The sequence below is a fragment of the Plectropomus leopardus genome, chromosome 12 (assembly GCF_026936395.1).
Source record: "Plectropomus leopardus strain MGB_pleo_1.0 chromosome 12, ASM2693639v1, whole genome shotgun sequence".
NCBI classification, from domain to species: domain Eukaryota; kingdom Metazoa; phylum Chordata; class Actinopteri; order Perciformes; family Serranidae; genus Plectropomus; species Plectropomus leopardus.
The window spans coordinates 14,162,583-14,174,473 of record NC_142187.1 but is presented as its reverse complement, the minus strand read 5'-3'; the positions used below and the strand labels follow the sequence as shown (position 1 = coordinate 14,174,473).

Here is an 11,891-nt window from a genome sequence, read left to right as displayed (position 1 = left end):
GATGCTTGTATGTTTTTAGGCCTGTGACTGACTGGCAGTATGTAGCAGAGCCTTCAGCCACCTATGACCCTAAACACAATGAGTGGGTATAGACAACAGATGGACTGATGAATTTGGGGTGATTTAGACACAGAAACGTTGCAGACACAGTCTAGAAAGATCAGTGCTGAAACTTCAGCTGAAGACTTTATTGAGGTCTGCATATCTATTACACACCATATTTTTTGCAGCTTTAAGCACCAGAGAATTTTCACCTAAATTATGTAGGCAGTCATAGATTAATATATGAAAAGCCAGAAATGAATTGTTGAATAACCTGAAAATGTTTCACAGCATAATCATAGCGTAGTTGTGTCTGTAACGTTTTCAGGGTGTTTTCAGTGACAAATCCAAAGGCAGCAGTATCTTCCTCTTGGTAAGGCAGCCTCAGCAAACACCCTGGTTACAATGCAGAGGTTTGAAACGCAAATGTAAAATGGTCAAATATAATATAAATCAAGTAATGCATAATTATAATTATAAAAGTTGATAAAAATAATGATAAACAGTGGTAGTGCTTAATGTGAGACAACATCAACGTAAATATATTTCTTTAAAAAGTAGATTCAGGAGTTACACTCACCCTCCTAAGATCGAACCAGCCACAACCTGGAAAATAAAAGAACAAATGTATTATGTATGTAAAGCACGTATATTAACTATACTTAAGTATAGTATAGTATATTTATGTACTTATCTATAAATAAAATATTTGTTACAACTTCCAGTTTTGAGACTTTAGGTCATGAGAGGGAAAGGGGCGAGCTTCAGTGACTTTCTCAGGGTTCTTGTTCACTTTGTAGTACCATCAGTGAACGAATCACTGAACATGCACTGTTCCCGTGCAGTGGAAGGATCTGAAAGGATCTTTATTCTAAATCTGGGCCATTTTGGGTAAAGTACTTACTTGAGGGTTAGATGACAAATCTGACACCATTTTATGTCTTTATAACTAACTATGAAGCTAGCACAGAGGTTATCTTGGTTTAGCATTAAGATTATCTTCAAAATTATAGTCCGCACAAAAACTGCACCATAGCAGACAGTGATTATGGAAAGCAATGCTGATAAATTTCTTGTAATAGCATTTTCATTTTTAATGAGCTTAAAGTGATACTTACATCTGGAAAGTATTGTTTTTCCATTAATGCATCGGGCCACAGAATAATGATCCGTCCACCAGTGATCCAGTTTCACACATTCTAATGTCGCCCTCTCACCATCTCTTAAAAATTTTACTCCAGCAGGTATTAACGCAGGATATTCATCAGTGTTCACAGAACAGAAGGCAGCTGCAGGAAAGATACAGCAAAATAATTCAGTAATTTCACAGTTAAAGTTTTTGACTTCCTTAAATTAGTATGGACTTGTTCTTACCTTTGCAGGTGGGAATGTCTGACCACATGCCGGTGCTATAACACATCACTGTGTCTGGACCCACTCGTTTGTAAAAAGAAGCACACTGGTACCTCAAAAACAATGGACTTTTTCTCACAACATCACCATTAGGAACGACAGGATGTTTTCCACAGTTCGTAACTGAAATGATAAAATATAAAAACATTTCTGGAAAAAAACTATGTCAAGCTGTCACAGCAGAGTAAGTCAACTAAAGTTTCACCCCACATTTTGATTTCCTCGTCTTTTTACTGGCTGCCTCACTGATAGACCTCATCTATACACGTATCACTTAATCATGTTATTGAGAAATAGCTGTAAATTCATCATTGTAAGTAACTGATTAGAAATTGAAAAAAAAACAACAACAATATTTTTGACCAAATAACACTGAGGTGGCTGAGATATTATCTGGTACATGTGATGTGCCTGCTTTGTTGCTGACCTGCAATGTTCTAATCCTGTTTCAGCCCTGTAAACCACTGAATTATTTTTTTTTTAAATCTGCTTTTTAATTAATTTTATAAAAGGAAAAATGAATCAACTTATTTACTTGTTGTGATTTGAACTTGAGTCTCTTTCCCATCCTCTCCGGAGCTGCTAGAAGACCCTGGAGGATACATCGGACACACCAGCTATTATCACACTGGGATGTTGTTTTTATGCAATTCTGCGAAGATACATTTTGGCAGTAATACTTTCTAATATTTGAAGATAGAATCTTCTTAAATATGTTTTATTCTTAATTAATATTTCATATACATCAAACCCTACCTCCACCCGTAGGCTTTGTCCCACTACCAGATGTTGTGTGTCCCCCACCTGCAGATCCACCCTGTCCAGAATCCGGTCTGCTGCCTAAGTGGAAAGACCCCAGATCAATGAGTTTACTCATTTATCTTTAATAAATTTCAATAAACAACCTCCACCCTCGGGCTGTGTCCCACTGCTGGATGATGTAGTGTGCCTCCCACCTGATCCCCCCACTGCAGAGCCACCATGTCCAGTACCTGGTCTGGTTTCTCTGCCTGAGAGGAAAAAAACATTACATATTAATACAATATATTCATTTTTATGGATCTCCAAGTGAGTGGTTTTCTTTTAAGAAGCATTGCACAACATTCAAAGCGTATCTACTATGACTTAGAGGTTGTCTGCACACGGCTCTAAACATGGAGGTGGCTGCAGAGCCAGTGGCTAGCAGCTAAGGATGCTAACAGTGAGTACAGTAACATTCACATGAATAACCCATTCATGAGGCTTATCTCGGTTATGATCATATTAAGGTGTTAACATGAGCACAGAGAAATCAGATTTTTGATACTCCTCGTATACATCCCAGTTTCTTTCAGAGTAGTCAAGCTAGCACACTCAGATTACTCAGAAACAGAATATAGTGTTTATACGCTCAAACACATAAACGGGATACTCCAAAAACTCCGTCATCAGTAGGTTATTCGTGTACATGTAACCACATTCAGTTGTGAACAGTGCTAACAACGGCAACATTGCTGACAGAACTGGCTGTGTTAGCCTGAAGCTAGTATAACATAACCGTTACCAGCAAATTTCTTAGGTCTTTGAGTTTCATATGACACCAGTATTATTGCTCTCACTTAACACCTCAGCCCGCACAGCCTCTTAAAGAGGGATGTCGATATACCCGTGGTTACCAGATTTTTTTAAAAAAAAGTACGAACTTTAATCACAATTAAAGCGTTAACACTGACAGCCAAATAATATACACATTTTGATTATAGCAGCTTTAAGAGCGACAGAATATTGAAAATATTGATTAGTCTTCAATACCAGTTCATAAGAATTAGGTTTATCACTTCATATATCTCCTAACATTGTCTACTTACTACATGTTGGGCCTGTAGTCCAGTTTCCAGATATGCAGTAGGTGGATTTTTTGGTTTCTGTTCCATCTAAAGTATATTCATCTTCACATTCATACTGCACTTCTGAATCTACAGGAAACAAATCCTGGTATCCTTGATGGATGATGACAGCATGGGGGAATTTAGGGGGCTCACCACATGCATTAATACTTCCTGTTGATAAGAAAATAAAGCATGATTAGGGACAGAAGAAGGATGTCCATATTGATAACTCTGATTACTGGAGTAACAAATCTGACAAACTTACTCTCACAGACCGGCACAGAGGACCATGTTCCATTTATACATTCAGCTGTGGCGTCCCTGTTTTTGTAATCATATCCTTTCTCACATGTTATCCTGATTGTTTCTCTGTTCTCATACCAACCATTTCTGTTTACAGTGTATTTTGCATTGGGGATAGTTGGTGGTAGACAGGCGTTTTCGTCTGAAGAAAGAAGAAGAAAACCACAATCAACATTTTAGGACTTTTTCTAACAACTTCTACAGCTTAGGATATAATACTTTAGTATTATATAATTATGAACCCTAATGACAGATTTCAAGCAGTGGAGATGGATGTTTCCTCTTCAGATTAATTTGAATTTTTCTTTATTTTTTAGGCCTTGTGACGTTAAAAGATTGAAAGCACCTTCGGACAACCGAGTAAAGATTGAAACACTTACCTATACACTGTGGTTCATGAGACCATGTGCCATTTTGGCATGTGCTTGTTGCCCACCAACCCTCCACTACCGGTTTAAGTCCGTCATCACAGGCATACGTGAGCTCTGTTTCATGAGAGTAAGCTTCTTGTTCAGGGACAAAAAAACCCCCTTTCAGTCTGGGAGTACGACAAGGCTGAGCTGCACTTTGTGCTGAAATACAACATACAAAAGCACATATTAAACCTGTATTTGATAAATTAAGATGTTTCTAAGTGACAGAACTGAATGTTCTTACCACACAGTACTCCTGGAAACCAAACGAGGAGAGCAAATCCAACATATCTCGTGCACATTTTGTCAGGAATAAAATCACCCGAGACAAAGCACAGCAAAGAGCCCAGTTCAAATATAAACCAGTTAATAATTGTTGAGGGCATTTCCCGAAAGAAGCAGAAAAAAAAAAAAAAACGAAGAAGTTAGGAAATAGTAAACATTACACCAGTTACTGTCACCCTGCTGGACACGTTAGAGGACAAACAAATATTGTGTACTCTAGTCAGATCAGTCACATTTTGTAAAAGTTTCTTGCTCAAATCAGGTTCCTTACAAAAGTAAACAAAGTGCACAGATCGGTATTATGTACAGCTGTTGCTTAATTTCCTGTCTTCCTGTCTGTTTTTAATCATGTTTCCCATCTTGGTACACACTGCAGTGTACACCATAAACATATATAAGAGCAAGGTCAAAACACTGCACTTGTATCACATTTTAATGTGTTCAAGAAAAGCCCAAAATGACTCATTCTGTTCATTTTCTGCAAAAATCTATGACACTGTTTATAGTCCAGATTTCAAATTGACTCCCCAGACTGATGTGATCAGAGGTCACACACACAGTCTCAACAGACTTCAGAGAAGGATAATAAAATAAAAACAACCTCTTCAACAAACATCATGGGTGAAGAGAACTATCTTTAGTGACAGAACCATCTATGGGAAAAAATTATTTGGCGTGTACTTTCAGTTTTTATTTTGGCCTATGTCCCATTCACGAACATGGAGGGGTGGGCTTTATGACCTATAGATTTTTAGGATTTTTATGGTGAACATTTTTCCAGCAACTACATGAACTTTATTTTTATTTAAAGTATTAGTCACAAAAAGATTAAAGCTGACTGTTGAACAACAGTCAGTAACAAGAAAACGTTAAATCAAATGTGACATCATTTTTTTGGGGGTGTTGTTTTCCGGTGGAGAAAGTACAAAAGTATCCAACTTGGCTTTTGTTGTTGTTCCAGCAGTGATTCTCATACTGTGTAATACCTGCAAACTCCCTGATTGCGAGACAAACAAAAGACAATGAAGTTAACAGCATATCATTTCATGCAAAATTGATTAAATATAAAGTTCAAATAAAATACTTAAAACACTGAACACACAAAGCAACTGAATAATAATGTAATTTGTTGGAAAAAAAATCTGAGAAGAACACTTACCCGCAGATGGTCATAACGCTGACAACCTAAAAATAATACAATCACAGAGCAGCAGTGAATATTTCAGTAGTTTAATTCACACAAACTGTTGTTACTGAGGTCTGATGGCTGAACCTTCACAGAAATATCGCCTCTGTTCTTAAAGGACAACACTTTTTATCTGCTGTCAATAAATCCATCTTAATGAAGTGACCCAGTGCAATAGTGTGGCTAATATACTTGTATTTACTCGTATTACTTTAATTAAGCTAATGCTTTTATCCAGACAGTTTACAATAAGTGCATTAATCCATGTGGATATGACCTGAAAATTGCAAAAATCATACAAAGACATAAATATTATGCCAGGCTTTTCATTCTTACTCAAATGATCTGACTTATAGTGAATCTGATCCTGTAAAGTTCAAATTCATATATGTTATCTCACAATAAAATGCTGAAACTTAAAGCATGGTGAAAACTAAAATGTAAAGCTCTTACTTATATACTTACACTGTGTATAATGTAGTATTCCATTAGTACACTTGACATGGCTGCTGTAATCGTGCCAAATACATCGAATATGCTTGTTCTCTCCTTCCTTTATATATTCAACTCCAGACAACCGAACACGATGCACACGATACTGAACAGGATCTATGACACAGAATGTCTCTGCACAAAATTAACAGACAGAAAAAAGTATGTAGAATTATTTGGGCAACATCTTAAAAAGCCGTTTAAAATGAAAATTATCGGTATTGGCTTGTTTGCAGATTGGCAGTTCTGACCAGCTGCCATCACTGTAACACACCACAGTGTCTGGACCAGTGTGTGTGTAAAAGGCACTGCACTGGTATTTCAGATACATTCGATGGTTTTGCACAACATCACCATGTGGAACTTTTGGGTAAGCTCCGCAGTGGTCAACTGAAAAAAAAAAAAGTTATGTATAGTGTCTTTATCACAGTATCTAAAAAGAAAGTTGTGATTACCGTAGCAATAGAACAACCTATTGTGATATGCTGTTCCCCAAACCATACAGTAAGGCAGTACTGAACCCATACAGATTTCTCTGAATAGTTATAAACTCTGCTTTTTTACAAATTCCTTGTCGTTTTAACCCTCATGTTGTCCTTGTTGACATTCTGACCCCAAATGAAATCTTTTGGCATCAAAAAATGTCTATTGGCCCTAAATTCCAAAACGAAGGGAAAAATGTGTGGTAATGGGTGGGACTGAAGAAAGACTCAAAGTGTAACACAGAATTGATTAACAATTTATACAATATGCTTTAAATAAGTGTGAAAACAGGGCGGGGTCAGAATGACCCCAGAGGACAAAAGGTGTGTGGCAGTCGGGAGGACATTATCCTTACCAACTTTTTTAGCTGTGCACCAATTTGTCTGCTGTTTGTTTATCTTTTGTTTTGTTTTTTATAAAAAAATTCCACACAGTTGGCAGCTCAGCTTTTTTAAATTTTTTTTTTAGATATGCACCAATATGATCAAATTTTCTCCCAAAGACCATAGAAGGTGCAAGCTCTGTTAAACAATAGAAAAGTTCAGCATTACCTTTAACTATTACTTTTCTTTTATTTATCCTGTTCTTCACGTGTCTTTCTTGGTTTTAAACCTCACACGTTGTATTATTTCTACCAGTTCTTGCTATGTGCTGCCTTTTTTGTTTGTTATACATGTCATTCCTTGGTTTTTGTTTCCTAATATTTACCCTTGCTCTAATTTGCCTGTTTTTACACACCCTGTGTAAAAGGTATTCTACAAATATTTTTTTTTATTAAGCTTATTGTTATTTTTTAATAACAGTAACTGCTCAGCAAAGGAAGAAGGATTTAGGAAAACCAGGTAAATACATAAACCAGGTCTGATACATGTGATGTAAAAGGAGCTATGAATCAGAATGGTTTACCTGATGTGATTAGAGGTTTACTGTCGCTTTCATTTGAGCCAGAGGTGTTCGACGAGCCTGTGGGCTACAGAGCAGGTAAGGTATATACAAAAGAAGACACTCCATACAGTGTATCTTGGATGTTCTTTGGCATCCATTTATATCTGATTAACACCCAAACACATTTCCCATAAAGGCTGTTTTAAAATCAAAGACTGAAAATTGTAAGGTAAATTTAACTTTCAATCTGTTATATAAAGGTCACTAACTTACCTCCACCTGCAGGTTGTGTCCCACTGCCAGTTGATGTAGTGTGTCCCCCGCCTGCTTCTCTGATTGTGGAGCCTCTGTGCCCAGTATCTGCTCTGCTACCTAAGTGGAAATGAGAAAAAATATACATATTGTATTAAAGGATTAGATCAATGGATTTGATTATTCATTCATATTTTAGACAGATCGATAACATATCTCCACCTCCAGGTTGTGTTTATTATATTAAGTAAAATGAAACATGAATAAAAGGATTTACATGTTGTGATTTGAGGTTAAGTCTATTTATCATCCAATCGGGAGCTGTAAGCACACCCTGGACGATACCGTGGACACACAAGTTAGTATGGCACTGAGATGTTGTTTTTTGCAATTCTTTAAGAATGTCTGAACATTTTTCCATAATGATTGTACTTTCTAAAATTTGAAAATGTTTTCCTGGCAATAGGAAATTTGATTCTTATTTAAAATTTAATATATTATATTCTTCATTCATATCTCATACAAATCAAACCTACCTTCATCCACTGGCTTAGCCACTCTGGCAGTAGCTGTAATCTGTCCCCCACGTGCACAGCTTCAGTGGAAAAAATAAAAGACATCAGACATCTGTAATCTATAGAGGGATTAGAGATCAATATTTTCTCATTTATATATCATCAATGATTAATAAACGACCTCCACCTTCAGTTTGTGCCCCATTCTCAGTGGATGTTGCGTTTCCTGCAGCAGTTTCTACCTCTGCAGAACCCGCCTTTTCAGCACCTGGTCAAAACATTATCATTACTATGTAAACATTGTGAAAGAGAATTTGATAAAATGAAAATACCCATATCCATGAATTTACCAGCAATAAGGACCAAATTATTTTGTAAAACAGGCTTTGACTGGACACAGGCCTTTATTCTTCATTTCCTCCATCGGAAATGTATAGTTAACAGATTTTTAGATTGTGACCATGAACTTTGGCTCATAATTCAAGTCGTAGTATTCCAGGTTATGTCAGGGATTTTTATAAATAGATTTTGGGGGGTAGAGCAGTGACTTTTTTTGTGGCAAGGGCCCATCACAGACCTCTATTTGACAAGATTTCACATCAGCTTTCACCTTTCTGAAAAGACACCAGAAGGTGAAACTTGAAAATGATCAGAATGGTCACTGTTATGAGTCGTATGAATTTTAATATGGTAGTATATATGTGTAAAATACTCCAACAGTGGCACATCGATATTTACATGGTTGGTTTTGATTCTTTCTGTGGGACAGGAAAACTACATAATGATATGGATGACAATTATTTCAGATCCTGGAAAATGTATTTTCATATACAGTTGCATAAGCAATTCATCAAAAATTCTAATATAAAAAACAGCATGGCAAATTTATATATTGACAACTTACTTATACTTACACTTGTTATAAAATAGTTTTCCGTTTGTGCACTGAACACGGCTACTGTGATCTTGCTGGATACACGGAATATCCTTCTCCTCGCCGTCCTTTAGGTATTCAACTCCAGATAGTCTAAAACTGGCTTCATCGTGTTCAGCAGGATCGAGGACACAGAATGCCTCTGCGCAAATTGACAGAAAGACACAGAATTATTGGGGTAAAACCTATGGCAGACTTTTGGAATTAAAATATTGATATTCAGTCATTTATACCTTTGCAGATGGGTAGTTGTGACCAACTGCCATCACTGTAACACGCCACAGTGTCTGAACCGGCGAGTTTGTAAAAGGCATTACATTGATATTTCAAAAAATTTTGATCCTTTTCCACAACATCACCATTTGAAACGACTGGATATGCTCCACAGTTGTCAACTGAAATAAAAACAAAAGTAAAAGAGATTATTTAATATTGTCATCCAATCTCAACAAAATGGTGATCACAGCAGCAACAGCACAACCTACTGTGACATCAAGAAATCACCATCACATACAGTTTAGAGACAGCATTTTGCCACAAGTAATTGGGGATTCCCACTGAGTACATACATGAACTGAGTCTAATAAATATGATATGAGAGCAGCAATGAATCTGAATGATTTACCTGTTGTAATTAGAGTTGTACTGTCTCTCTCCTTTGAGCCAGAGGTGCTGGAGGATACTGTTTGATACAGAGCAGATAAAGAAAACAGAAGACACACCAGTTAGTATCACTTTGTCCAGTACCCGGTAATCATAAAAAGTGTCTTTAGTGCTGCATATCTGAGCACATTGTCTACTTACTGCACGTTGGGCCCTCAGTCCAGTTTCCAAAAATGCACATGATGCTGTTTTTGGTGTCTGTTCCCTCTACAGTATATCCACCTTCACATTCAAACTGCACTTCTGAATCTGGAGCAAAAACCTCCTGGTATTCCTGTTGTATGATGACTGCATGGGGGATTTTAGGGGGCTCACCACATGCATCAACATGTTCTGTAAAATGAGCACATCAAAAAGAAATGTTAAAGGAGTAAGATTAATGGTTACTTGGTTTGTTAGTTTGTTGTAGCTGGTGAGAATTCAAACATAAGATCAATGTGTATTTGTTACTTTGCATGTTTGTGCAGAACTTACTCTCACAGATCGGTACACTGCGCCATGTTCCACGGACACATGTGGCTATGACATGCCGGCTTTTAGGTTCATATCCATTATCACATGTTATCCTAATTCTATGTCCGTTCCTATACCAGCCACTTGGGTTTTCTTTGTATTTTGCGTTGGGTAAATCTGGTGGGAAGCAGTCGTTTTGATCTGAGGGGAAACAAAAACAAATTTATATCGTGGTGACTCTGTTTATCTCTTTTTGAAATACCCTTATATGCATGAAAATCATCTTCAAGGAGTGACTGTAATTTTAAAGACTCCCTTATAAAGGTAATGGTCCACTTAAAATATTGTCCAAAAATTAGCACTCAGCTAATGACAATATGATGAGTTTTGCAGATATTTAGTTTTTAACCAAATTATTCAACAAATTAAATGGTAAAGTTCTACAATTAATTCTTCCTCAGGAGAACATGAATATCTGCACAAACTTTCATGGCAATAGTTGTTGAATGTTTCAGTCAGGACCAAAGTAGTGGACTGACAGACTGACACTGAAAATCAAAGGACAGTGCAACCAAGAGTAAAAGAAGAAATATTTAGGAACACTTACCTATACATTGTGGTTTATGAGACCATTTTCCATTTTGGCATGTGCTTGTTGCCCACCAACCCTTCACTGTTGGTTTAAGTCCTTCATCACAGGCGTAGGTCAGCTTTGCTCCGTCAGAATAAGTCTCTTGCTTTGGGGAAAAGAAACCACCATCCAGTTTGGGAGCATGACACGACTGTGCAGCACTTTGCGCTACAAGAGAAACAAAAATAAGCAAGATCACTCTACAGTAAACTGCATTTGTTTTTTTGGACCGATTCAAATGGTTGTTTGTAAAAGTATTCAATATTCTCACCATGTGGCGCTCCAGGAAACACAGTTAGAAGAAGAGCAATTCTAAGACGTCTGATGCACATTTTATTAGGAATGAAACCAACAAAGTGGAGCTGTGAGCTGAGTCCAGATCAGAAGCAGTTAATCATTATTGAGGGACGTACCTAAAAAATGTTTGTGGAGTAAACACTCTGGAGCCAAAAGAAAGACGACCAAATTGGTTTCATACCCACAGACACATCTACAGGAATGGAGAAAACACATACTGAAAAGCAGCGGTGTAATGTAACAAAGTAATAATACTTTGTTGCAATACTAAAGTATTTCATGGGAGTATCTTTGCTTTACTTGTGTTTTTATGTTTCTATCAACTTTCACTTTTACTCCACTACTTTTCCTGAATATAATGTATACTTTTACTCCACTACTTTTCCCCAAGAGTCTTTGTTACTTACTACAAAATCAGCAAGAAAGGGACAGACAAACAAAGGATCGATCAGGAGGGAAGGAAACAAAACTGGATTATTTTCCATAACAAAAGTTGTAAAAAAAGATGTATGCTACTAAAAATTCTGACCGCTTGTTTTTTTTTTAAATTTACAGCATTTACTTGTACTTTTAGTTTCAAGTCTTGAGTACATTTAATATCAAATTAAATACTTTTGATACTTTAGTACATTTAACAGCCTAGAATTACTTTAGACACCAAATACAGTTAATATTGGATACTTTAAGACCTTTACTATAATAATATTATATTATATGTATGTAATATTATAATAGGTCACTTTAACTTCTACCAAAATAATTTTTTGGTGCAATAG

The 11,891-nt window shown here is 36.6% G+C and overlaps 2 protein-coding genes across 4 annotated transcripts; both read right to left on the bottom strand.

The window, feature by feature from the left end:
* Nucleotides 1–152: 152 nt before the first annotated feature.
* On the bottom strand, nucleotides 153–4,590 carry LOC121951428 (complement factor H-like). The gene is made up of 11 exons (XM_042497750.2): nucleotides 4,284–4,590; nucleotides 4,007–4,198; nucleotides 3,589–3,768; nucleotides 3,303–3,494; nucleotides 2,412–2,465; nucleotides 2,212–2,295; nucleotides 1,991–2,047; nucleotides 1,417–1,578; nucleotides 1,161–1,331; nucleotides 623–648; nucleotides 153–438 (listed from the first exon to the last, which is right to left on the bottom strand). The coding sequence occupies exons 1-11, from the start codon at nucleotides 4,423–4,425 to the stop codon at nucleotides 427–429; spliced, it is 1,272 nt and encodes a 423-aa protein (XP_042353684.2). The 5' UTR covers nucleotides 4,426–4,590; the 3' UTR covers nucleotides 153–426.
* Nucleotides 4,591–5,081: 491 nt separating this feature from the next.
* Nucleotides 5,082–11,231, bottom strand: LOC121951425 (complement factor H-related protein 1-like). Of its 3 annotated transcripts, none has more exons than XM_042497746.2 (14): nucleotides 11,090–11,231; nucleotides 10,795–10,986; nucleotides 10,209–10,388; nucleotides 9,876–10,067; nucleotides 9,697–9,753; nucleotides 9,305–9,466; nucleotides 9,052–9,213; nucleotides 8,319–8,405; nucleotides 8,159–8,217; nucleotides 7,644–7,742; nucleotides 7,392–7,455; nucleotides 5,976–6,137; nucleotides 5,484–5,509; nucleotides 5,082–5,321 (listed from the first exon to the last, which is right to left on the bottom strand). In XM_042497746.2, exons 1-14 carry the CDS (start codon nucleotides 11,148–11,150, stop codon nucleotides 5,295–5,297), a joined length of 1,530 nt encoding a protein of 509 aa, XP_042353680.2. In that variant the 5' UTR covers nucleotides 11,151–11,231; the 3' UTR covers nucleotides 5,082–5,294. The 3 variants fall into 3 exon arrangements, with proteins under 3 accessions (XP_042353680.2, XP_042353681.2, XP_087941323.1); XM_042497747.2 differs by having other exon boundaries at nucleotides 8,325–8,405; XM_088085197.1 differs by lacking the exons at nucleotides 5,082–5,321; nucleotides 5,484–5,509 and adding an exon at nucleotides 6,277–6,392 and having other exon boundaries at nucleotides 5,983–6,137.
* Nucleotides 11,232–11,891: the final 660 nt, after the last annotated feature.

Excerpts from the sequence above, each read along its gene's own strand:
- LOC121951428 (XM_042497750.2), bottom strand. The coding sequence starts at position 4,425 with ATGCCCTCAACAATTATTAACTGGTTTATATTTGAACTGGGCTCTTTG. Across the intron at positions 3,769-4,006 it reads TCATGAACCACAGTGTATAG|ACGAAAACGCCTGTCTACCA; the intron begins GTAAGTGTTTCA and ends TTCTTTCTTCAG. Across the intron at positions 649-1,160 it reads AAAAACAATACTTTCCAGAT|GTTGTGGCTGGTTCGATCTT; the intron begins GTAAGTATCACT and ends TTTATTTTCCAG.
- LOC121951425 (XM_042497746.2), bottom strand. The coding sequence starts at position 11,150 with ATGTGCATCAGACGTCTTAGAATTGCTCTTCTTCTAACTGTGTTTCCT. Across the intron at positions 7,743-8,158 it reads GGCTAAGCCAGTGGATGAAG|GTAGCAGAGCAGATACTGGG; the intron begins GTAGGTTTGATT and ends ATTTCCACTTAG. Across the intron at positions 7,456-7,643 it reads GACACAACCTGCAGGTGGAG|CCCACAGGCTCGTCGAACAC; the intron begins GTAAGTTAGTGA and ends CCTGCTCTGTAG.